The sequence below is a fragment of the Sinohyriopsis cumingii genome, chromosome 8 (genome assembly GCF_028554795.1).
Source record: "Sinohyriopsis cumingii isolate HCF-2022 chromosome 8, ASM2855479v2, whole genome shotgun sequence".
NCBI classification, from domain to species: Eukaryota; Metazoa; Mollusca; class Bivalvia; order Unionida; family Unionidae; genus Sinohyriopsis; species Sinohyriopsis cumingii.
In genome coordinates this window covers 51,010,846-51,038,178 of record NC_142968.1, presented here as the reverse complement: position 1 = coordinate 51,038,178, position 27,333 = coordinate 51,010,846, and the positions used below count along the sequence as shown (strand labels likewise).

General features: G+C 35.7%; 1 protein-coding gene across 1 annotated transcript; it reads left to right on the top strand.

Annotated features, from left to right (window-relative positions):
- LOC149793499 (uncharacterized) lies at positions 1–27,178 on the top strand. Its single transcript, XM_089969010.1, has 8 exons — positions 1–157; positions 8,871–9,082; positions 15,875–15,951; positions 19,466–19,786; positions 20,353–20,492; positions 25,824–26,016; positions 26,593–26,748; positions 27,114–27,178. Exons 3-8 carry the CDS (start codon positions 15,882–15,884, stop codon positions 27,176–27,178), a joined length of 945 nt encoding a protein of 314 aa, XP_089825136.1. The 5' UTR covers positions 1–157; positions 8,871–9,082; positions 15,875–15,881.
- The last annotated feature ends 155 nt before the right edge of the window (positions 27,179–27,333 follow it).

The following is a 27,333-nucleotide window of genomic DNA, read 5'->3' as shown; positions in this document are numbered from 1 at the left end:
ATTGGTACCATTATACCTTCTTTCTAGCTTCAACGATTCAGTGTTATGGATTCTTGTTGTCATGGGTTGAACGTGTTTGGTTCATGTGGCGCTTATAGGTGTCAAATGTGATATTGGTAATGAAATTGCAGAGCATGTGTACCTAAGGAACAACATGGTGAGGAATATTTTAATATATTTTGTTATAAGAAATAGTAAATATTAAATGTATTAAATTGTGTTAATTTGACGCATGTAGAACGATAAATGTAAACATTACCGTTGTATTGACAATGCCGCTAAAGGTAAACCGTCATGTTTTCCAGTCGCATTAAAAATTAACAAATGATGTTCTGCACAGATAGCCATGTTATATTGTGCTGCAGATCTGTGTTCGTCATGCCTTTAATTTAAAGGACATGTCACGACGTATCAGTTAACTGTTTGCAGTTGCTAGCTGTTTGGTGAAAATTCTTGTCCAGCTCTCCCACGAAATCAATTCTTCTTGACGTTTTTTTATTGGACTATTGAAATATCATGTGATTTTTGTGATTAGTCCTAAAATAACAAAACGTCAATATAACCAGGTATTTTATTTTGTTTGTAAGTTCGATTTGGTAGTAACGTTTAAAACCATATGTTGAAATTGATTCTTTTGATATTTAGGTGACTTTTATCAAATATGTGAATCACTGATTTAATTAGTGCATGTTTTGAACTACGTGATTGTAAATATCTCTCCTAGGACTGCACCTTTGATACAAAGAAAGATCATTCTGCCCTAAATGTCATGTTTAACTTGCTTAGGTTAAGAGTTTGAGTTTAGCTCTTGACCAACTAGTGTTTGCATCCTGTATATACACTACGAACGCTACATTGAAGAAAATGATGGCACAATAATGCATCTTGTTACATGGCGTACTACACCCTCATTGCAAGCGTAGACCAATGTGACCTATATATTATGTTGCGCTGACTTTGGTAAAATATTTGTCGTAAAGTCGTTTCTTAAAAGTATGAAACTTGGGGATTGAACTTTCTGAGCATCACTCCCTCATTTCAGATACAGTTCAGTATTTACCTTAGTTTATGTTTAGCTGATTTTGATCACACTTTGTGTTGAATTGTCATGTCTGAATCACTCTTGATGATAATATGCATATCTGTTACAATCACTCTCTTACAATAAAAGCGGCTGTCGTGACCGAGACTTCATCTTTTACTGAATTAGGTTTACTTTTTTTCTACACAGAAAGCCTATATTTCAAACTTTGTGACTTTATTAAAATTTTGTCATGTAATATTTAGTGCTTTGTACACTACAACCATGAAGCTTATTCATTAGCAGCAGCTCTCTTACTACACGCCTTGAAGCCAACGAAGCTAACTGTGATATACATTATGTGTTTTAGCCACCTGATTTAAATATTTATATTTATGATGACATTGATTCGTCTATGCTAGATATATATACATCCTAACCTACTCAGAAGGCCCCTTTTCTTACCATAACAGTTGAGAATTAGGAATAAATGTGTTTATTCAATGATAAACTGTCTATGCTAATGGCTATACATTGTCATTGTATAATGTGATATGTTACCCGAATCAAGTTAACTGTTGTATATCTGAATGGGTAAAGGAATTCGGTGAGCGAACTGTATGTTGGGTATTTTGTATGTGAGGCTTTGCATTTATTGGGTAATCTAGCTGTCACACAAGGATTAATCAAAGCCCATGTTTTTCACCAAGGAAAATGGGTTCTAGAGATGGACAATGCTAATTGTTTTTCAAGTACCTTTAAAAGCACAGATGTATAAAAATATGTTTGCAAAAATCAATTCAGTTTCAAAGTATTTTCAATGGTATTCCTTTCAAGTCTTGTTTGTCATGACACGGTAATGTTAGGTAGGTTAATATTTAGTTTGTTATACAATATGTTAGAACAATAACGATTAAGACGTGCCAATAAAAAGTTGAAATAGCAAGAGTTAAACTAAATACGAGTTCAAATGTAACGATAAAAGATTGCAGTTGAATCTTAATTAGAAATGGGTCAAGACCAAGTTAATCACATTTGTTTTATGTATGAAAATGTTATCAATACCTACTGAAGACTAGTGAAAGCTAAAATGAGATATGTAATCTTAAATTACAGTCTGACTTATTAATATCAGTTTGCTATTTTGTTCACTTAGCTGTTGTTGCTGTGGGTTTAACGCCATTGTTCAGCACATGATAGATTATACACGCCAGCCAGTATAACTGGTGGAGGTAGAGCTTGGTAAAACCGCCGTAAGAGCTACCAACCCACGTGAAGCTACTGGCAAGCTTTCTCACATACTCACATTGGCCGAGCCCGAGACTCTAACTCATGCGGACAGAGTGAGATGTCATCGGTAACGGCTAGCGCTTTAGACCACATGGCCACTCGGAACACTGTTTTTCGTACTTAGTGGCAATTATTTCTGGAGCCTGTGCATTGCATTAGGATTACAAAGCATTTTTGTCTGAAAACTTCTTCATTATGATGCTACCGTTCAATAAACAGCGAAGACAGTATCAATTCGATATTAGGGTCTTAGTTCGGTCATGAAACATTTTCCGGAACATTTCGTATAATACATCAACTGATATAGAAGATATGCGATCATATAAACTACCCCTTCGTCACCGCAGCTGAACATTTTTTACAGTGTTATCACCAATTTCCTGCTTATCTGCATACTGAGTCAAACCATGAAATATTTAGATATCAAAATACAAGCATTAGGCATAACAGTGTTTCAGCTGAACACTGCACATGATGTAGTAATGTTACCTAAAATCTGAACAAATTGACATGCACCCTAATATTGTTTACAATAAAATCATTATCCATCTGCTGACATGTTCCAGATAGAAAATGTGAACAACAAACGATATCGCAATACTGATCCTATGTATTGTTTGAATACAACCGTTGATGCCAGTGATAAGTGACATTTAAAATCCTTATTTCAGGACCTCTTCCACCATGAAAATTATATCGTCATTAAAAATTGCGGCAACAATAATATGTTGCCTGATTGCAATTTACATCCGGCAACTGTCATATTATCATAGTCGAGACTTTAGGCACGTCAACGCATTCAGTATTGGAACTTATGTGCAGTGCCACTGGAATTCAGTAGAAACTGTATTCATTTGGACTTGTGATAAATCTTTTACACTTATATGGGATTTAATTTGCATTACTGTACGATTCTGTTAAAATTTCACTTTGTAATCTATGGCGAAAAAAATCTATTTTGCTGCATTTTACAAACCTTGTCGGATTTCGCTTTCTGTTACTTAATTTAAGGCCATAGCGTCGTAATACGATATTTAGTCGTTAGTTGTTTCACAGGAGTCTGACGTTTTATCAATATAATAAGACAAAGGTTTGTGTTATCACGCAATATCCTTCCCTGTACTATAAATATGCACTTGTACTAAGGGTTTTTTCACGTTGTTACAATTTAAATCGTATTTAATTGATAAAATCTCAAGAATCCTGTGATTGTTTCCATACTCGTGTCAGAGAAAATCGGAAGCTGTTCCTTACATTTTGATTCCTATGCTCGTGGAAAACACTTCTTTGTATCGAAAAGGCAAAGAACAACCTAGACAGTCGTATATTGGGTATTTGTGTATCGATATGCTTTAGTAGACGAAATATGTATGATTAGATTTACACCCATCTGAGTCCCTTTATGTAAGACAAACGCAGCGTGTCAATAGATGACTTTGAAATATTAAACTGTTACTTGTATTAAGCCAGTCATTAATGTGACGATATGGCTTAAGCTAAGAATCCTTGTAACCTGGTCCTATATTTTGTTGTAAATGCATTTCATCACAGTCTTTACCAGATTTTGGCGTGTGACCTATTGAACGATTAAAAACTGTATAAAATGTTTGCAGCAAACTTTTGAAATTCTAAAGAGGTTATGAGGGCCTATAATTGCGCGCATACCTTATGTCAGTTTAATAGTTTAATTCAAGAGGAACTAGGAATTTAAACTGGGCTGGTATAATAATTTAAGATTTTACCAAAATCTGATGACCATTTTATTATTTTTAAGTGGTAGTCGGGCACATTGTTTTTGTCATATTTATAGCAACGAAAGCCTTATACAAAGACTGACTAAAATGTGTACATCTTAAACGGACTTTATTCCAGTTTGAACCACATTCTATCATTTTCCAAAGTTTGTCCAGCCGATTGAACAACAACTCATTTGTAGGTTTTCATACTTGATGTAAGAGCAAAAATATGTTGTTTGATCGGCATAATTTATAAACCTACCCCCATCCGCAAAACCAAAACATAAAAGCACAAGACACAAACTCGAAACATTCTAGACTAGGATGCTTTCGTGGTAATTTTATGAGTTTTTGAGCGTTATGAATGCATAGCTTTTCTTTCTTATTTTTGCAGTGACTGACGAGTTTCCTAATCAATCTGCCACAATAATTAGTCCAGACACATATTATTCAAATTTGATCAAATACCTATTATATACTTTAAACTATACAGACTTTATTTTGCAAGAAGCATCAATTGGAGGTGATATAAATGTAAACATCCATCAATTGATATGTGCATGCATATGTTCGCTTACTGCATTTTTACAGCGATGGTATGAAAACTTGGAGGATAATCAAACAAAATAAGAGTATAACTGAGAATAAATAAATATATTTTAATTATCCAAATGCAATTATGCTGATATGAATGGAAGACAGTTTAACTAGGACTCAATCATATGTCTCTTAAAGAAGGCATTAGATATTGTTAATTTTTAAAATTCTTTTGAGGGGGTTAATTTTATGGCGACTTCAGTCTAGGATTGTTTTAAAACAAAACATATATACGTATTGGAACCAAACTTGAATGAAGTGTGATTTAGGGTGCGCCATTTACGTTCATCAAAGAATCTTCATTTTCGTCTAAGTGTGATTTTCTGTATAAAAAATAAACGTTCATCTTTTGGGTAATGTTTTTGTTCTTTACATGTTTACTATATATATTGCTAAAATCCTTGCAGGTCATAACTTTGCTATGCATACATTTGTCGGTTTGAGGTAAGTTAGATTCGTTATTTCCCCTTTAAGATATGTATTTTGAACATTGTTTTAGTATAAACACACGACCACGTGTGTTTGTACCACAATACCAATTTTTAAAACAGAAGACATCAATGATACAAATAATGCATACAACTTAGTAATTAAATTCATTGATTTAACGTTCTAGCTTTATTTTCGCCAGGGGGGTCCCAAACACTGTCTAGCTGTTAGCGTCCCGAATCAAACAGGAATTTCTTGAACAACCGGCTCGTCATTTTTGCATGGCCTAGTCTATGTTTCCAAGCATCAAATGTGATGCACTGCACAGTCTTTGATAATCTTAATCTTTGATCACGTGTATATAAGAGTTTCTCATTTTTATTTGTTTAACGTATTTTAGAAATATGATAATTAGACGTTGCAAATATTAAATGGAGACCACACAGTTTCTTTTGAAATAAACTTTTATATGAGCCAGAAAAGGACAGCGATTAGTCTGTTTACACTGAGAGTTTCCGGAGTTCTTTTTTTTTGCGAATTCTATAGAAGCATAATAATACCGCATGCGTAATAATAATATGATACCTTCTGCAATTTTTGGTGTGAAGTGTCTAAGTTTTCAAGCGTATTGCCATGCAAGCTTTGGGCGAAGATGATTGGAAATGTGTTACAGAGCACCAACAGAGCAAATCCATTTGATATCAAAAGAAATTTAAGAACTCATTTTATGTACAATACTTTCAAGAATAATGCTCTGTCTTTTTAATTATATTATAAAACGTTTCCATTGTTAATTTTATTTAATCGAACGTTTAAAATAATTAATGTTATAAGTGGCTTACAATAAATACCAGGGCTGTAAGAACTTTAGAAATGCAATTTAGTGGTGTTATTGTTTGGTGTTTTACTGTACAGCAACATGTGTAATGCTGTTCGTGTAACATGCATTGGCCATGTACCACGGCATCCGACTAGACTTGATCAGAAGGTAGAACTTAAACCTGATCCCTTCCAGTCACCAATCCGGCACACTCACCACAATGAAAACTAAGGATAACATTTGACTGCTCTATCAAATTCGTCCTCTTTGAATATATAACTACACATACGATATATTGCTTCGTTGCAAGACGCTTGCTCAACATGTATGTACATTGATCTCTAATACAGCATGCTCAGGTTACATAGTATATGTCGATATAAAGTATACAGAGAACAAAGTTGTTCTCTATTGTCATTTTGAATATTTACATGGGAAGGAAGGTATGAGTTACTACATCCCATTCACAAAACTTTAAACTCTTAACAAAATACTCGGTACAGTCAAAGCATTTACTGATAAACTTACTGATAAAGCATCATAATTCTACAGCATAATAATATATGCAGTATATATTGTGTTTTATTCTCGGCCAGTAACCCATAGTAAAAGCTGAATAAGCTTAATAATATTATAATGAATATCAGGTATATTAAATCAAGAAGTTCGGGTGAACTTTTGTCACGGTGTTAATTGAATTGCGGTTGGAGACTATAGCAGTTTTCCCTACATAATGCAGAAATCATAAAATACATGGAAACAGTCCAACGTCCATTCTACGTTTGTTTGTATTCTTAACTTTTATTTTTCCTATGGCTGTGTCAAATCAACATCTATTATCAGTTATGCATTGATTCTGTCACACAACATCTGTGTTTTGAAGGTAATTATTTCTAACAACAAAACATATGGCGAAACTAACACAGTGTGGTCATTGATTGCATTTGATGTGTCGGTTTTATAAATCGACCTAATAATTATAGAAATCCGAAACACGTCTTATCCTCTGTATATGTTTATTTGTTTCTACACACGTGTATTTGGCAATCACCACTAGAAAACTATTAACGAAGATCGTGTATTTTTGTTAAAATCCTGAACATTATTTGATCTTAGAAAATGTGGAATTTAGATTAACAATCATGACATAGACACAGGTACCGTTGACTAACAATGTATATTTGGGTGTGTGGTTAAGTAGCTGTATATAGTAGTCTTAATAAAGGGGATTTCTGAGCCCAAACCCCATTTTGTATTAAGACGATAGCGTGATTTTTACTCCTCCCTGATCCTCCGGTTTGGTTTAAACAAATACGAAAACAACTTTGTTGACGTAACAGCGTCGATTTCATTATTGACTACCTCACTCAAGGACATATCAGGGAAAATCATCATTGTCGTCGAACAAAATAGGGTTAGCTCAGAAACAATCTCCATTTACAAGACTACTGCTGTATTTAGTTTATATTTCACACAAAAGTTTACTATACCTAACATTCATACAGAATGTACTGTAATAACTAATCTAAGAAATCCACCTTGCTAAAATCATCATCATACATTTTATATTCTAACACAAATATATTGATCCAATCAGAGCAATATCGCTTATCATTAAAATTACACAGACCAGATCTTATGATAACATCAGTCTCAGTTTTATGATAATTTGATCTTATTGCCATCATCTCAACATCATAATCAGAAATCGTCTAATGCAGTCTTATAATTATTGAATCCTATCACCTTACTGACTATATTTCTTTTGATTCCTTTGGCTCAGTTTTTAATTTTATTGTCAGCTAGTTTTAAGCAATACATTTTACTTAGCAATTCAATAAACTCGACGATAGAAACAAAATTTGTTTAATCCGTAACATTTCCTATAACTTTTGCGTCATTGTCACAGTGAAATTCGCTTTTCTTTTGGATAATCTGAAACTTCAAATAGTTCTCGGCTATCGTCAAACTCTTGATAAATATCATCAGATTATATATTGTACATTAGCGAGTCAGTGTCTCTAAATAGCAGCTCTGCATCATGCCACTTACACTTAACAAAATCGTAGTGTAACCAGTACATTAACTTCTTTGATATCTCACGTACTGCCATACTGACATAACTTAGCTTGTTCAACTTAAATTCTGTCTTTCTTATATGAATGGCTACTAGATTTTTAGTTAATATTTTCATACGGACAAAAGCATCAGATGCAACATGTTTATTACGATGTTCCACGTTATTAGCGATCTCTCATATTTTACATGGTCTTACCAAAGACGCTGTTGTTCATTAGTATGAAAAAGTTGTTTTCGATTTTCGTTTTTTCAATTTCTCTTCGGCTATCGTTAACGTCGATATATTTTTTCATCCAACGTGATTGATTAAATTCTAGAACTCGATGAACTCTTCTTAGTATCAGACCATGATCAAGTGCATGTTTCAGATTTGTATAGTGCAAAGTGTATGTCCGTTTGTCAAGCAGATTAAGAATTAGTTATCGGACAACAAAACTTTTTAAGATAGATATACCCTGCGAATAATTTATCTGTTCTCTGTTCATCAAATAATCAAATGTAGTCGATCAGCGTTGATTCCGGACAAAATGGATAATCATTATGCTTATCGTGAAGCTCAATAGGATAGTCAAAATCAACGCCAAAAAAAAAAAAAAAAACTACTGTCAGGATTCTCAAATTGCACTGTTACGATTTGATCTGTTTCATCAAAAACTATATTTCACTGATCCATCTGAAACCACCATACGGTATAGACTCAGACATTGAATAATCTTACTGATTGTTGTCGTAGAGATAGGGTATGGCGCCGTATTATGAAAGTCGCATAAATATTTATGATTAACCTTTGCACATTTTTCTTAGTTACGGCACTTATTCCGATACTGATTCTCCGCTTGATGAAACATAACATGTCCTGGTCTGCTAACAGTTCTAGTTTTATTGTTCTATGTTTCAGTAATGCATCCCTCTGCAGAACAGTGCCAAGCTAGATACAGTCCATAGTAATCAGCGCCGACTTCTCTGAAATTTGCAAATATATATGCGAGAAAAATCATATCTGTGATAAGATACAAGCCATGATAATCACCGAAGTTTTTGCAGCATAAGCATAATCATCATAGCTGACACCTTCAAGATTTAGCCGAGAATAAAACATATCTTTGTCAGGTAAACAAGTTTCATCAGATCTGCTCCCATCATCAAGATACTCATAAGGAAAAATTAATTTCTTGTTACCAAGGTTGACGTATCCTCGAAATCCTCAGTCAAATTATCAAACTTAACGCAGACTTTTACGAGCTCGTCCAACGATGCTGCCATAAACTGAAAGCTATCAAAAAATTTGAACTTGCCGAGCGTTATTGACATATACTTTTCAGTGTTATTAGGAATATGTTTTATTTTATCATTGTTGTTAATTTTCAGAAAGTCCATTATACCCTTGTTGCCAAACGCCTCAATGTTAATATGAGAATCATAAACACCAATATTGTGAAAGACAAAAGAAACAAAGTCTGGTGCGGTATATTTTGAATTACATTAGTTATGTGCTGAAACTTACGACAACTATAAGAGTGATCTCTCACAAGATCTTGAGGCGAAAACGCCTGCTCACAATTATACAATACTTCTGCTGCAGCAAAATTAGCTTTTTGGTGTTTTTTGTCAGCGGTTTCGTCGCTGTTGTCTTATCGAGCAAAGTTATCATGATATAAACCTCGTTTATAATAATTTTTAACAACCAAACAGCGGGATTAGCTCCACAATAAATTTTCATTGGTTTAGATAAAATTATATCAACAGCACAGACTACTTTATATGGTACTCCATACGGAATATGTTGCTCAAATTTTCTTTCCAAGATATATCAAGGTTATTTTCTGCTCCTAGCACATAAAACCAAAATAGGCTCGAAATCTGCGTAAATAACAAAAGTCACTTTCGTCTTGTGTCTGCAATTTTTCAATTGCAATATCATTTGATATTAGCCAGGCATAGATATCCGCTGTACGTGAGAGCCTTACTCGAGATCTAGATTAGGAACCAGCTGAGACTTACAACCGTGCAAGCATCTGACACAGAAATATTTATTTTCTTTATGTTTGTTTTACTGGCCTCTGCCTAGCCCGTTAAAGGTTTTCATCCACGCGTAGTGATTTTTAAAAAACAATAAAAACATTTTTACATGTGATGCTCGACCGCTGATGTATCTGGGATACATATTTTGTGATTCATCATCGACACCAATTACATTAACACCTCCTGATAACAGGAGTTTTTTTGATTTTCAAATTTTGGACTTTGATTCTCAGCAAGAGAAAAGTCAATCCCGCTAAAATGTAGATTGTTAACATCACTATTGTAAATCGATACTCGATAAGGATGATCTTGTGCTAGCAATAACGCTGAAAATATAGCCCATTGAAAACATTTGTTTTCGTCATTGTTCTTTATATTTGCACCACATTGCGAGTTTTTATTTGAGTCATCTGCTCAACATATGAGCTACCTCGCAGTGGATTGTATTTCATAGATTTAACTAATATTTCTGTTATTTTATCAAATCTCCAACATGATCCTGTTATTGTGCACTCATCGATTTTTTCCATATTTCATGCAATATATCATCTGACAACTACATCATCTGTGTCCCCCTTAAAATTAGACGCGATTTTAATGTGATATAAGGATCAGCAAATTCCTCAAGTTGCTGTTGTTGGGATTCTTGAATTCTTGAATAGGTATTTAACTTAAAAACTGAACATGAAATAGTGTTACTATTTTCAGATCTTGTGCGCTGCTGTTATCAAGCCCTGCCAACGCAGTTGCAGTTTTGTTACACTGAAAGCTTTCTATCGAGAATAAACTTTCCTTTGCGAGCGATATCACTCAATTTCAACATCGCAATATCTACTGTTTATATTTCTTTAAATGAGTTTGATACGAAAATGTCAATTAGAGAAACAAAAGTTTTATTAGTATAACATGAGCATAATTATGCTTAGTGGACTTAAACCAACGGTTAGTGAGCAGGAGATATACGTTCACAAAAAGTACAACTGCTATGTTTGAAATATGCTGAGAGTGGAGATTAATCATAAAACTAAAGCTTCGTTTAGGATTAGAATTCCAGTGGGTTGTAAGATAAAGATGAAAGGTGTTAATGATACAAGACGAATTTCAACCGCATCCGATATATGATCTGTACCAGGCCAACCACAGAAGAATTATTAGAAATATTAAAACAATACAAGTTGTTGGTTATATAAAAATGGCTATTTGAGTGTAGGTGTTAGAGGAAGCAATACTGACCAAGTTAAATATTATTATGATCGGTTCGTGTTTGAGGCATTTCATGGCATTATTTTAAGTGGCTTAGTTATTGATCATTTTAATAATATCAAAACCGATAACCGTTTGGAGAACTTGGACCTGGTTACACAGCTTTGCGCTCCACTGCTAGCTGTTTATTTACAGATTAATTGTCAGTACGTTTTCTACATCTTTCCTCGTCAAACAAAAGTGACCCTATTTCCTAACCGTATACCTGTCATATCGAACAAATATTTTTTGGCATTTCTCAAGTTCTGATACCTCAGAATATGTTAGTAGCGCATTAAATTCCGAGTAAGGACCATATCCAGAGATAAGATTGACGTATTTGTTTTCTATTTTTGCGTAGCTCATAAATAGCTAGACAGCGTCGAATAACATATTCATATTTAAGAATTTAGCTCTGACGATGCTTTTTAATTCGTCCGGCATGTTATTACAGTAATTATATAATGTTATGTTTAAAAGATGTCTCACATCACTCTGTTGTTCGCAAACAGATTGTAAGATCGTAACTCTGGTCTCGATAGTGATACTGTAGAGTACAAGCAAACAATCGGAGTGTAAATTGCATCAGAATTCGAAGAATCCCAATACTGCTAGCAGTCAAGATTCAAAGAATCTCAAGTTTGATCTAGAAACGTATTTACTTCCTGTCGTCGACGATAAATTTGCTGATCAGCCAGGTATAGTACCTCAAGACGAGCAAGTTTATATCGCAGCAAAATCCGTGTGCATTGTAAAATGTCACCTCGCTCAAACCATTACGTTTTCATTCCACTATCTCTGAGCACCAGATATTCTTGGAGATGATAAAGCCGTTTATGATTCGTGGACAGCTAAAGGTTTATGGCCATAGTTTGAGATAAATCAAGTAGTAATAAAGTTGATAACATTCTTATTTTATCTGATAGATTTTCGGTTAATAAATTACATTTGCGATGAATCAATTTGCCATGATAAGATCACTGCGTAAACTGTAATATTCATCGGATGTTAGATTACCTTTTGATCTGCGATTATCTAAAATTTCAACATTTTCGTTTTCCATTTATGTACGCACATGTCCTGCTTCTCTTGATGAGGTTAATAGCATCAGTCGATCAACTATTTCAGCTTAAGAGTTATAGATTTTTATGCCTTTACCAACTATTTGTACTTTTCTAGCATCAACAATCTTTTTACCCATAGTCTTAAATTTGTGTCATGCGTCAAAACCTGGAACAAGTCTCCATATATTGAGAAACTTTAGTGTAAATATCAGCAATAATAGCAATTCGTATCGTATTATAAGCCTCACCAGCCTCATAGTAAGTTTTAATGTTATTTTTATAAACATAATTAATGGCAATCTGATAGGTCATGGATGTGTTGGTGTTTGATTAATCGCTCCGTTTCATCCTTAATTATACTCATTCTATTTTAAACTGCATTTTATAAAACTAGATTTTATCACCCGGTCCAAGTTAAATTTATTGATAATAAGAATGAGATATTACACAAAATTTGGAATCTTAATCAAAAGCTCAACAGCAGAAACAAACAGAAGTAACTACATCTACCGCGGCTGGCGCAGACTTAACAAATTATCTCAGAAATGATGGAGATACTATGACAGGTAACTTAAGTATGTCAGCTCAGCGAGTGCTAGACCTTGAAACAAAATATCCACCTATCAAATTAGATAACACACAACTATAATCTTTGCACAACTTAAGTCGATCGATAATAGCATCTTATCGCTGAGAAGTGGAAAAATGGTTGGAAATCTCAATATGAGTGGGGACAAAATAATAAATCTGAAAACGGAATACCCTCCTGCTCGTTTTGACAGATAGATATATTTCACTCCCAAGGTAGAGCAGAGCATCATCCGAAAATCTCGTTCGTATTACCCCATACAGACAGGGACGAGCTGATCCAATACTACAAATATCATAAATAATCTTTAGTGCGCCAGATGAGCCAGACAATATTACAGAAAATAATAGGGGTGTTGAATCACATTCCAATGGTATTCACATAAATTGGAATCACATCAGCTGGAGGAACCGCAAATCCATTACTCCTGGTAGGGTCTGGAGCAGATGTTCTATTATGAGCGATAAACAAAACGATTGAGCCAAAATACGGGAGCAAAATATGTCTTGTAAAAGAGCAAAAGCGACTTATAATAAAATTATTAATCAACTCAGAGGTGAGAAGCTTAGTATGGTAGATGGGATACAAGAACGGCGAGGTAAAGGTGATTTGCTTTTTTATATGACTGAACAGAGCTGTGAAATAAGAAAACCAATATTCAATACATTTAGTGTGAATTTCAAAATTAAGAATAGTGCAACTGTGTGTGAAATATGAAAAATAATGGAAGATATTACAGAAGAGGATACAACGTTAAAGATGAAAAGAATTATCTTCAGAGGTATGCAAATGACAATTATCATCGACAGTGAGGAATATAGTTCATATTTCGAAAGCAGAAATACGTAATCTCTTGTTCGCAAAGAGAATTGAGATTATTTTAGTAAGCTTGCTTGGGTTAGAAATTTGCTTTCTGATGTTATTGACACTCTTTACAACTTGATATCTCAGAATAAATATACCAAGAACAGAGTTGATGACGAGTTAAAATTGTTTTGTCGATAAAAAAATAGTCTCACATGGAAATGTTATCAAGATACTATATCGTGGATGACGCAGAATTGCAACCGAGTGGGATTTTGGACTAAATGAACAAGACAAACACAAAGTGAGAAAGATGGAAATTTATGAATGAATTAATAATGGTAAATATATGATGTAAAAATGCAATGATTCTCTCACGCTCTCAACATACGATTTACTCAAATCACTCTACACAACATTCATGCATCGAAAATAAACAAAACAAATATTAAATCAAAATGAAGTACAGATCCAAGAACCCTCATGGACTGCACATACACCTCAAACAGTATCTTACACAATAAGAGATTCACATAATCTCGAACAAAAATTATATTAAGATTCAAAATAATCTTGACACGACTAAGATTCAAAATAATCTTGACACAACTAAGATTCAAAATAATCTTGACACAACTAAGATTCACAATAATCTTACCACAACTAAGATTCACGATAATCTTATGACTATAAACAACACCAAAAAAAATGCAATGGAACAACAATTGATCCAATCGTATGCTGCTAGACCCCTTGTACAGTCGCACGATTCCTTGGGTTGGTCCACACTCTTATCGACCGCTCGCCCCCTTTATGAATCCACTACGAGTACAGTCATACGTTACACGTACAGACAGCATACATCACTTTCTCAATTTTGCTACGTCTACGTCCGAGGCACAGACATACGTACATACATACATACGTATCGATAGCACGTAGCATTAATTGTTCTGGAAACTCCAGATAGCTCCAAGCAACTTTAGACGGCTTCGGACAGCTTCAGACCGCTCTAGTCATATTCACAATCACATTTCATAGACAATCACAGCTACAAACACGGTCAGCTACCATAACAGTCAGCTACAAACACAGCCAGAATCAGCTACAATAAAATCAAATTGGACATAATAGTTTCTGTAAAATCTCTAGATATATGATAATACTTTAAGTCTGCGTTGTAATAAACACATTATTACGCGATAAGGCATTACAAACCGAATAAGCTTCGCATATCAAATAAAAATGTAAATTTGACACTTACCCCTATGGCTGGAGAACAATGGAGAGTGTATACTCCTTGACGTGATCCAAAAACGACCAGTGTAGTTTTTAGAAATTGGTCTTACTTAAATCCATAGGAGAGTGAGTACTAGTCAGGGTAGAATACCCGTGCATATCATGTTAGTCATGATACCTGTCACAAGTAATCTGTGGCTAGGTACATGTTAATACAGTCGCTTACCTGGAAAAACACATTCACCCTAGATAACGTTGTATGCAAATACAACAAGAAATAGTCGAATTGTTTAAAGACAAAACCAAGTTATTTCTTTGCCTAATTCTGTGACACTGGATCTCTCATCAATGGTAAGAAAAATCTATATTTTTGTCATGATGATGCGACTTACATTATAGCAAACGCTAATAATTTCAAAATATCCCAAACAGTACTGCATAAACGTTTTTCCGAAATAGAAAATAAAACCCGCAGTAGTATTTGAAAAGGGGATTGTTTCCGAGTCAAACCCTATTTTGTTCGTCGAAAATGAGGAGTTTCCCCGATATGTCCTCGAGTTAGGTAATCGACTAAGAAATACATTTTGTTGCCTCTACAAAGCTGCTTTCCTATTTGTTTGGACTAAGACGGTGGGATCTGGAATGGGTACTAATTCATGCTGCTATCTAAACACAAAAAAATAAATTTGGCTCAGAAACCGTTTTATGGAGGCTATTTGTATGCCTTGATCGGATATTTCTTGGCATGTTTGGTGTGTGAATTTCTGGGGGCGATCTAAACATAATCTCTGGATTCAATCAGATTTTCTTTCAAGTGAAATTAAATAACTAAATGTATTTTAACCTACAACCATGACGTGTTTATACACTTAAATTCATGTTTGTGTAAGGTTTATCACTTTACATATAAAAACTGATTATTAATTTCTTTTATATTTTCAGACATCCGATGAGGAATAAAAGTTCATACGTTTGGTTATTGCTCACCCTTACATCATTGAAATTCGACATATCCGATCGTGAGAAATCTCTCTCTCTCTCTGTCTCTCTCTCTGTCTCTCTGTGTCTCTCTCTGTCTCTGTCTCTGTCTCTGTATCTCTCTCTCTCTTAAAATACAACAATCAATGTGTAAATATAGAGTCAGAACGAGAATCGAAACAATGTACATTGTTAGTGCACTTGGTCATGAGGCTGAGTTAGCTTAAGGCATGCTTAAGTTCCCGTAGTGCACCGTAATACTTGCGTCCGTCAATATTTGTCATTTAAGCAGGTTTTAGGACAATGTTAGATGGAGTATTTTGGTTAACGGTCTTTCATATCTACACAAGTATGCATACCCGATTTCTAATATGGATGTTGGTACTTAAATGAAAACATCTTTTAGCGACTTCTCATAAACAGCTCAACATATGATGAAATATTTGTCGATCCGCTATATCGTATGGCCGCCATTACGAAACCAGAACGAAAACAGAAATACTATGTACAAATTCTCTAGTATGATTTGACTGAAAGAAACATAAATAATCTTGTTATAAAACTTTTTCAGCCAGATACAGTTCATGCTTGATCTGCCATCAGATATATCCAGAACCATAAAAGTTTAAACATTTGTTGATATTAATTAGTCAAGATAATCCGAAGAACCTTTGATAGAAATCATAATACCTTGGGGATAGTTATCAATATCAAGAGAATGATCGATATCGGTGTTATAGCCGGAATCAGTACAGGAATGCAAATATGAAATTAATGAACGGAATAAGAAAAGATCTGGGCAGACATTCAGAATAGAATAACACGATCTTACAGAATATGCGAATTTAAGTAATTAGATCAACAAAATTAAATTGTACAAGACAATTGATATTACACTTCTACAAGAAAATAAATGCCAAAAGTTATAAAAATATAGTTAGCAATTCCGTTTGCACAGACATGACACACTTCGTCACAAAATTAAGTATGCGTTTCGAATTTAATTTTCCAGCATGTCTGCGTAATATGATCTGGTTACATATCTCCCTCCAGAATCACGTAGATTGTCGGTTGGAGTCTGCTTGTACAACAAGACTTTATTCTCTCTGGTCGTCACTCTTCGTTCAGGCATGAATTATTTCATCCTGCATTGATCATTTATATTCATTGTCGAATCGTTCTATCCCACGTTCTGACGTTCTGTCGTCCTGGCATTTCCCGTTTAAATAAGATAATACACATTATATTCTTGTTCAAAATAACTCTCTGGAATGAACTAACATTCCATTTTTCGTCCCCTTTGGCGTGAAGGCATATCGTATTACAAACAGACTCTAACTGCTAACATGGTGTCAGGACGGGACCTTTGCTTACAATCTCTTCGAAAAACAATACATAGTATAGGGACTTAACGTATTCGCCTAATACACCAAACCACGATGACTAATTGATCAAAAGCCTAGTCTGCTTTTGCCTATTAATTATTAGGCCACTGTAGCGCGAACTATTAATCACTATTGTGGCTAATGTCGGATACAATTACATATACGTGCGACAATAAATAAAACCGTATGGTTCCCATTGTTGCTTCAATGCCAGTGCAACCTATTCGCGGTTAAAACATTTCACATCTTAGTTACGCCAACTAACTACACAAATTCTCATCATGTCTTGCGTAGCTAATTTGCTAACTAGATTTCCACTGACATAAACAACATACATACATAACAATGATCAATTCCTAGAATATATGATTAATATGACATAACAAGTAAACAAATTCAAATAAATATCTTCAGACTCCTATCCAAAAAATAATATACAATATTCTTTTGAATACACGAGTCATAATGCATTCAAAACAAATGAATTCAATCAATTATGATGACTCCTTTCAAAAAAACTTTGCATTAAATTAGGACGCCACACTATGTGCCTTCGAGATTCGGTCGCTTCCCACTTAGCAGAGTCGTTTCTTTGCCTTTCTGTCCCGCGTCTCCAAAGGAATTCCAAAGACGTCCCTTGGACAATTTTTACAAGCAAATTACTTTCTACATTTCTTGGATTTTAAACTGGAAACGTAGACTGGCTAATTGTGTGATGTAAAACATTTATAAAATAAAATGTTTCTCATGGAAACACACACCAGGTCATTCACAAATCCAACTGGAATTTTAGGTTTATTTAACTGCCATAATTAACACACACCATTCCAAAGTTTAGAATTTCCACATCCTTCCCGATTTCCCTAATGAACCGATCTCTGCACAATTTAAACTTATGATAAATAGTTTAGCAAGTACGAACTCCGTTTCTGCAATATTTGAACTCTTGGCATTTTTTTCCATACATGAAGCCAACGCACCTCCTGTTCAACAGTTCTGCAATACAGTTATACAACGGAATATAATTAAGAACGAATCATGCCTCGAATAGACTTATTCGTGTATCACCTTCTTACCAAAGTCATCGATTTAACTCCGTGCCAAATCTCATACATTAGCTTGATATGTATATATGTTACAATGATACGTGAATGTTACAGACGTCTGAACAGCATATAATGTTACAGTTTCTTTCCTTATTTCGCAAAATCACCTGCTAAAATGACGCTCGGACTGAGTCTTCAGAAGGCGTGTTAACATTATAACTATATTCAAGCACTTATCTCTAAACTGATGATATCTTGATCAAGTTATCATCCACGTTTGGGCAAGAAGTAAAGAAGTACGAATACTGTTAAACTGAAAAAGCCTAACTGCACAAATATTATGATCTGCATTATTTCCAAAAACAAACGTAACCAAAGTTGCCATTTAAATAGCTCTTTATTTGACGCAAATACAAAAATCGAATATGAGTGATGCCAATTCCGTACAAACAGTTAATGGCACATGATATATATTTAGAGTAATATTGAGTTAAGGCACGTGCCAATTATTAGTATTTCTGGTTAATTCTGAATTCCTTATTAAGCCAATGAGTAACGATTTGTCAACAGTCCTAAATGTTGAGACATGAGGATTTGTCTGATTATATTATAGAGAGCAACATTTCAATTAACCCTTATTATATCAAGAACGAATGATACAAAACGAGAACAGCATATAAACTTCCTGGAAGCAACATTTCGAAATTAAATATAACTCAGAAATGTACTAAATTATAATTATTTATCTGGGATTGAATCAAACGCTGTCTTCATGAAATATTGATCGACACCTGGCCAATTTATTACTCCCTATACACATATATGAGTGTGTGTACATGTGTGTGTGAATTAGATTAAAGAAGAGTAATGCTGCACAAAGAATATTGCAAGAGAAAACACAATCTCTTTTCCCAAGAGTGTTAAAATTAAGGTTTATTTTAAAGTGTATTTGTATGACACTACATTAAGGGATTAATATTCACAGCAAACAACTAGAGAAGAACGTGTCAAATTGACTTAGTTTAGTGATATGCTCCAAAACTTAAGAAAACAGTGAACTTACTTGTTACAAATCAGACCAGTTTTATGGCAATACAGCAAATTGTAACTATGTTTTCTTTCAGAAATTAGATGGAACACTGTACCAAAAACAATTTACGCCTGTAAAGGCAGTACTACGGACTTGATTTGGGACTTCGATGAAGAGGGAAACAAATTAAGTAAACTTGAGTGGTATTTCAATGACAATCCATTGATTCGGGTCATGGTAGATACAAAAGAAATAAAGGTGGAACCCGCCTATCAAGGAAGGATAGAGAAGTTAGAGAAGTCAACAATTCGCTTGAAAAATGTATCCCTTGACGACGAAGGAAGATTTACCTTGTTTCCCGTACTGTCAATGTCAACGAGCGAGAGTATTCAAACTATTTCACTCCAAGTCACAGGTATGCATGCATGGATGGATGGATGGATGCATGCATGCATGTATGTATGTATGTATGTATGTATGTATGTATGTATGTATGTATGTATGTATGTATCTACGTATGTATGTATGCATGCATGTATGTATGTATGAAGAACGGATGCATGCATGTATCAAAAGATGTATGTGTGCCAGGCATGGAGTCGATTACAGAGTATCGATTACGATTAGATGTAGTTTGGTTCTGATTTTTACTATTTCGATTACACTTTATTTGAGATGATGTTTACGATTATTATTACAGGTGGATGATTACGATTCCGATTACGATTGCTTTGTATGTGCCTGATATCGGTTGTGTCTTGGGACTATATCGTTCAATGTATAACCGAAGAACAAGCATTTTTTAAAATCGATCTATCTATATACCTATCTATCTATATCTATATATCTATCTGTATCTCTCTCTCTCTCTCTCTCTCTCTCTCTCTCTCTCTCTCTCTCTCTCTATATATATATATATATATATATATATATATATATATATATATATATATATATATATAATTTAATTACATTAAACAGAACCGCCAACAGAGAAGTGCAACTGCACGACGAGTTTTCTTGGACATCCCTTGAAACTTGCATGCGAGTTTTCATCATCTGACTGTGGAAGACCACATGTGTCAGTAATTTGGAAAAGAATCAAAACTTTGGAAGTTTTGGTACGTTATAAACACAACATCTTTATAAACTAATGTCTTTTGTCTATTCTTATTAAAAGCTTATTTGTACTTAATCGTGTAAAATGTACTACTTTATGTTTTTAAACATTGTGTCTGTATTACCTTCAGTTTCTTTTGCAAGTTCATTTAATTGTTGTTGTGAATATAGCAAAGTAAAAACTAAACTATAAGTATAAAATCTCTTAAAAATATTTGCTTATCTTGATATGAGATAATGTAATACTTATCCAAACATAAGCTTTATTAGCATAATACAAAAATACATTTTGTCCATCGATAACTCTGGCTATGATAAAACAAATCTTATGTATATGCACATATGCAGGGGTATATGCTTTCTCCTTCACATACGCCCCTTAATCACATTAAGTTAGGAATAGTAACTTCTACCTCGCGAATTCAGCCCTTCTAAAAAACGAAAATCGTCTTGTCCTGTCTATTTCAAAAAGACAAAGGGCACTTTCTCTTGCCAGTTACCTCCCCGTGGCACATTCAGGAGTCGCTAGTTTTTAGCTTCACTGCTGTACGGTTCATCCTCCTACACTCCAACCATTTTTGTGTTCCTGTAGGCACATGCATCGTTCCATTTGGACTTATTGTGCGGATGTATCGATCAACTGCAGGTTGTCTGTCTTATTTTACAATTTCTGCCAATTTTGTCTTTAGTGATTTTGTCACTATTCAGGACTTCGTCTTTTAATCCCCGGCTCCTCCACGCCATCGGTGACCTATAAATTAGACTTTTTAGCTTACTCCATTTTTTAAGGAGGTCTTATTAGCGAAATTATAAAGTGCGGCTTGATAATGTATGCTTAATTTATTCGTGCTTCACGTTGTTTTGATGTAATTGTGGTTTAATTATTAATTAAGTTTTGTGCACCAGTTCATAACGGGGCAATAGGTTTCTGACACGACACTTTCATTTCTCTCGACGTTACGACTGTGTTCTAATGAATTGTGTTTTTAAACTCATTACTAGTTTCTGCGTTTAATTTTGAGTGTTTGTTTCGCTTCAGCAGACTGTTATTCAAATGTTATATATGCAACTTCAAAGCATGGAAGTCTACCATGACTCTTGTTTTATTTATACTAAGTATACATCGCATATGACATTCAGCGTCTCTAATACGTGGACAGGGGAAGTCTGAGCTACCACTTTAGCTACCTCGTCGCATACTGGTGGTATTCTATGTCATTACCAAGTTATTCACATACTTCTTATGTCGTTTCAGGTCACATATTTACTAAATGCATGAAATGGACATTCAAACTATAGTCCATTCGACATTGACGGGAAGTTAAAACGGGATAAATCGTGGAAGGCAACCTACTGTTCGTTGTTTACGATACAGACTCATTCAGGAGTATCCCCAAATTTAGTCAGTCCAGAAGGTGTAAGTCCCACCGCATGTCCGAGGACAGCATTCGGCTTTGTAAGTCAGGGCACATGGAGTTCATTCCGAATCCGTTGGATCCAACTCTTAATACAGCCTAAACATTATCAACCGTTCAGTCTTCATCGGCCGTCCCTACGTCACCAGCGTCCAGCCGAAACAAGCAATCAATCCGTCTCAGTATGAGGACCTTTTCGTTGAAATTGTCCAGCCAAATAGTTCATTCGATGATCTTAGTGATATATCCGTCCATCTAGCCCTGCCATCTGCATCAGATTACTGCCATACTAGAGACATCAATGAGAGATATGCATGTTCAACCTGCCTTCTGAGTGGCCGGAACCGGCTATTGCCGAACCGTTTGAATTAATTTTGAGTACCCGGACCGTCCACACACCGTTCACGCCAGCCGGCAGTGCTATATATGTCGGAATTTCAATTATTCACTGGCTGCCATCAAGGGAAAGCTAGTGACATTGCCAAATACGACCGGCCGGCATGACAGATTCAGACCTACAAATCGACCCGGACAAGGACGCGGTGCACAGTAAACGAGATCCGACTATGGAGCTGACTAAATTCATCTTTTAAGCCGTCATCGAGGAAATCTATCGAGTGTTGGCTATTTTGGTATGCGCTCTAGCCCGTACAACAACCCAGGCGTATAAAGTCAATGACAGATTGATTTTGGACTGGAAGAAGAGATGCCTTCCTTCTGGCTCCTTCGACAATCAGCAAAGATTAGAGATTAACGACTGACTATCGGGTTGGATTGGCGACAAGAGCACCTCCAATGCGTTCTTCTTGAAAAGCCAGGCTTTACCGATTTCTCCTCTCGCTGACATCAGATGCGCTCCAAGATCTTCAGTACGCACCTTTCAGTTATCGACATAAATATGGCAGTCATCCAAATGTCGGCCTGCATTTTCTTACAAAAATTATAAGAACGTGTTCCATGCCTCCTTGGCAATCCCGAACAGTCCTGCAATAGCCACACTTGCGAGGCGACTGCCATTATCGCTCAGGTCCTTAACAGAGCGGATCACAATAATATAGCCAATTCCTTGACGGCTTCGGCCAGTTTAGATCTAATTCAACCTTATGCATGTCTGAGGACAATATATCTTAAAGCCCACATTAAAATTGCGTTTTGGAGTACGAATTAAAGGCGTTTTGATGCCACAGCTCAAGAATTGTCCCTAAAATTCTCCGCTCCCCAGCACAATCATGTTAACTCAGTAGCCGCCAGTGCAAAGGGTGTGCAGTGGACCCGAGGCAGGGACTTTCTTCATATGAACATCAATACCTATTCCAACCCAATGCCAGGAGAACACAACCTAAACAACATAAGATACAATCGTAGAGAGGCAGAAAGAAAGTTTCTCCGCCATCAAGCCTACAAACTGTAGACATTGATTTACAGTCCCCACCGCCATCAGCAGCCTAATCCTGCGTTCTCGGGCTCACTGAATCTCCTTTTCAATTAAAAATGGGTTGGTGTTTTAAGTCATTTCGGAGGGGCTTCGGGTTTTTGTTCATTCAACCCCCTTCCCTCTCCTCCTGTCTCCTCTCCACGGAAGTTGGGAGAAGGATGCCTTCCTTCAACAAGAGACACGGTCGATCATCTCAAAACACGCGGTGGAGATTGTGCAAAGGCCACAATCCCTGGTCTTTTACTCAGGCATTTCTAATTCGGAAAGCAAATGACATGCTAAGTCCATCATCGCCATGAATCACCTCAACCGATTAAGTGCGCAACGTCTGGATACCCACATTTTACCTACTTCACTTCGGGCAATGAGTTTTCATTATATCTGACAATTCGATAGTGGTGTCCGATCTCCTCAAAGAGAGGGGAAAAGGCACTAAATCACCCTAGCACGCTTAGCTTTTATCCAGACAGCCTTGAGAGACAAACAGTTTGAACCTTCGATGGAGGACAGAATGCCGAGAGCAGGAAGTTTCTCCTCCCCACTCTGAAGTGGGAACGTTGCGTGTTTTCACGGACAGGTGCCGGACCGATATTATCGTCCCTTTGAGTGTCACAACCGCTCAAGTGACCGAATGTTTTCTCTGGCTAGCCCGCATCACTATTAAAGACTACAGCTCTGGGATGTCGGATATATTCCAGAATCATGGCAGATATAACATTCGGTATGATAATTTTGATATCAATAGACCAAATTCCTCACCTTGTTTCCTGAATAGAACTGCTGCAAGGAAATTAACAAGACTCAATAGGAGTAGATTCTTACGCATAGCCCAGACTTGTACAATGGTTATAATATAAAAGGTATGCTTTCTGATAGCTTTACCCTTCACTTGCAGAGTTAGCGAATTGCATGCTCTTTACGTCGACCCGTAGTATTTTCAGTTCAAATCGGATGGTTCGGTCGTCGTCTTGACATAACCAGGCTTTGTGGTCAAAAATAGGTTACCATCCGTCGGTAACCAAAGAATCACCATTCGCTCCTTCTCTTCCATAGACAGGTCGAGACCAGTAGGCGTGCAAGGACATGTTCTCCTTCTCAAGCACTTCTTAACACACACAGAGGGAAATCGTGACAAGCGCAAATGCCTCTTCCTACTCAAAGCAGGAAAACTAGATATCACCCCTCACGTTCTTGCTTCGTGTTTGAAGTGGTTTATGAGCACCGTGTACTTAGTGTTGCAGAGGCAAACCTTGGACCTGGTATGGTCCGTGGCAGCAGCACAAACGGTCAAAGGACTCAACTAAATCAGTCAACACAGCATGCATGCGTCGCTGCATTCGCCAGTGAAAATGTTGTAGTTAATAAGATGTCAACATCATCTTCTTAACCGTAGATAAGATTCAAATGGCTATGGCCGCGAGGCATTGTTGATTATGCAATTATGAGAACTAGTTATGATTCACGTGGGAAATTCAACTATTCTTCCCCAGAATGACACCCGAAGTAGATGTCGGATGCTCTTCAGCCCCTCCTCCCTCATATTACCTATATTCCTAACGTGATGTGACTGGGGAAAGTATTCGAAGGAGAAAGCAAACTTTTAGGTACATTGTGCTTCTACTAGAATACTTACCCATCAACTTTACTGAAATTCCCTGCCATCCACCCCTCCATGCGAGCATCCCTGTTAGCATCTCGCTCATCCGAAAACTAGCGACACGAGGCAGTGCCAAGGTGAGGTAACCGGCCAAAGATACCTTAATTTATCTATTTGAAATAGACCGGATAAGACGATTTCAGTCTTTTTCTAGGCCTAGATTCATTTGGTATCAAGCTAATATTTTTAACTTGATGTGAGTGGGGAGCGTATTCTCGAAGAAATTTAACTTGCATACAAATTTACTTTCTTGTGGATATTGAGTACCACTTAATCTTAATTGTAGTTCACATATGCATCGTATATTAATTTAGTACTTTCAAAAGAATGATCATCACTTGTATTAGTTTATCCAAGATTAGTATTTTCCGGAAGCACACTTGTATTTGTCCGAAAAAGCACTAAATAATCACATCGCTCCGGTGGCCTAGTGGTTAGAGCGTCCGCCTCGGATGCGGGAGGTCGTGGGTTCGATCCCCGGCCGAGTCATACCAGAGACTTAAAAAATGGTACCAACAGCTGCCTCGCTCGTCGTTCAGCATTAAGAGGTTAGTGTTAGGACTGGTCGTCCTGGTATCAGGATAATGTGACTGGGTGGGACATCATGCTACAAGTCTGCGGCATGATGCCCCAGTGCTAGACATCACTATAAACTGCCACATTGCAGACATCGTAGCGATTTGACTGAAAAATTGTTAAACTGCTTTACAAATCAAAATCACATCACATCACTAAATAATCTATAAGATACCGTAATCATATAAATGTGTTATTGGTAGTTTTACGAATAAGTGTTAAAGTTTACATAATTTCTGCTTCTTAACAGGGACAGGGAAATTATATCTCTATCAATTCATCGTTCCATGATAAAGAAATACTTTGTTGTCCACACGGAATAGCTGTTAACTGTGTGGATCACTTGCCTGATAGGTTCTGTACGCCTATTTCTCTCCAAGATAATGAAAATTCATCTAAAGCCGAAAACAATATGATGCAAAGAGATACAGCAACAAAACAAGGTACTGAATAAAACTTCAATAGATTCTCCCTCGTATACGTCTTATCGATATCCAGTCATAAAGATATTAGGAAGCACGCCATGGAGAAAAAGCAACCCATTGTATAAGTAAAACATACGTTCATATATATATATATATATATATATATATATATATATATATATATATATATATATATATATATATAGAGAGAGAGAGAGAGAGAGAGAGAGAGAGAGAGAGAGAGAGAGAGAGAGATGCTATGCATGCGCGAATCAAAAGAGAAATTAATACGTTCACAGACAGCATTGTGACTAAAGAGTTTTATTTATTTCTATTGTTTTACCTTTTTTGATTTTTTGGTTAAAGCTGTATGTAGCATAAATTATATTTAAGGTTGAGAGATTAACTAATATATCTAGTCTCCATATGTTACAATTCAAGCATGGATATCCTGTCTGCTATTTTATGAACGCAAAAGGAATAGTTATAATGCTGGCCAATTCAAGACTTGGTACAGTACATCGAGGAGCGGAATATATGCTTTTAAGATGAAAGTTGATATTGATCATGTTGTGTCTAATTTGTGTTGTTTAGTCCCTCCAAGCAGTGATACAGACAGCAAGACAATGAGCGGCCACACGATTGCTGTTCTTCTGATCATCTGTGTAGCAGTAATTTTCGTGGGAACAATAGTTTCCTGTGTAACCCTAATAATTGGTTCTAAGACGTATAAAACAAATCAGGAATTGGGTAAGTCTAATCTGTGGATATTATTTATTTGCAAACTTGTCTGTTACAAGCTTTTTCTACTATGGCAGTCAACATCATAACAATGTAAGGTTTCTAAATGATGTTGGTGCATTTAATTGTGAAAATAAATTTCTTACTTTAAATAATATAGGTGATGTAATCTTATTATAGTTTACTTATACATAAAGCATTATCTAAACACGATATATGGGGTTGTAATCCATTGTGTCTGATTAAGTGTCACTTGGATCGAATGTTCTGTGTTGCAATCTATATTATTAACGCAAGAAAATAAATATTTCGACAATGTGGCCACATATAGAATAATATAATGCTTTACCATTTATTGTATATTTTGAATCAAGACAATCAGGCTCTGATAAATGATAGCGCTTTCAAGTATTACAAAAAAGTTAGCTTTATGAGCTGATGCTAATCAATGCTGCACTCCTTTTAGATACACCTGTGCAATTAGTTGTATCTTAAGCATCTGATAAATAAAAAATACAGAAGTTGTTAAGCTTTTCTCTTCTCATACTTTCTTTAAAAGCAAACACATATCTGAGGTAAATATCCTTATGTTTC

Excerpts from the sequence above, each read along its gene's own strand:
- LOC149793499 (XM_089969010.1), top strand. The coding sequence starts at position 15,882 with ATGAGGAATAAAAGTTCATACGTTTGGTTATTGCTCACCCTTACATCA. Across the intron at positions 19,787-20,352 it reads TATTTCACTCCAAGTCACAG|AACCGCCAACAGAGAAGTGC; the intron begins GTATGCATGCAT and ends TACATTAAACAG. Across the intron at positions 26,749-27,113 it reads TAAAACAAATCAGGAATTGG|ACAATCAGGCTCTGATAAAT; the intron begins GTAAGTCTAATC and ends TTTTGAATCAAG.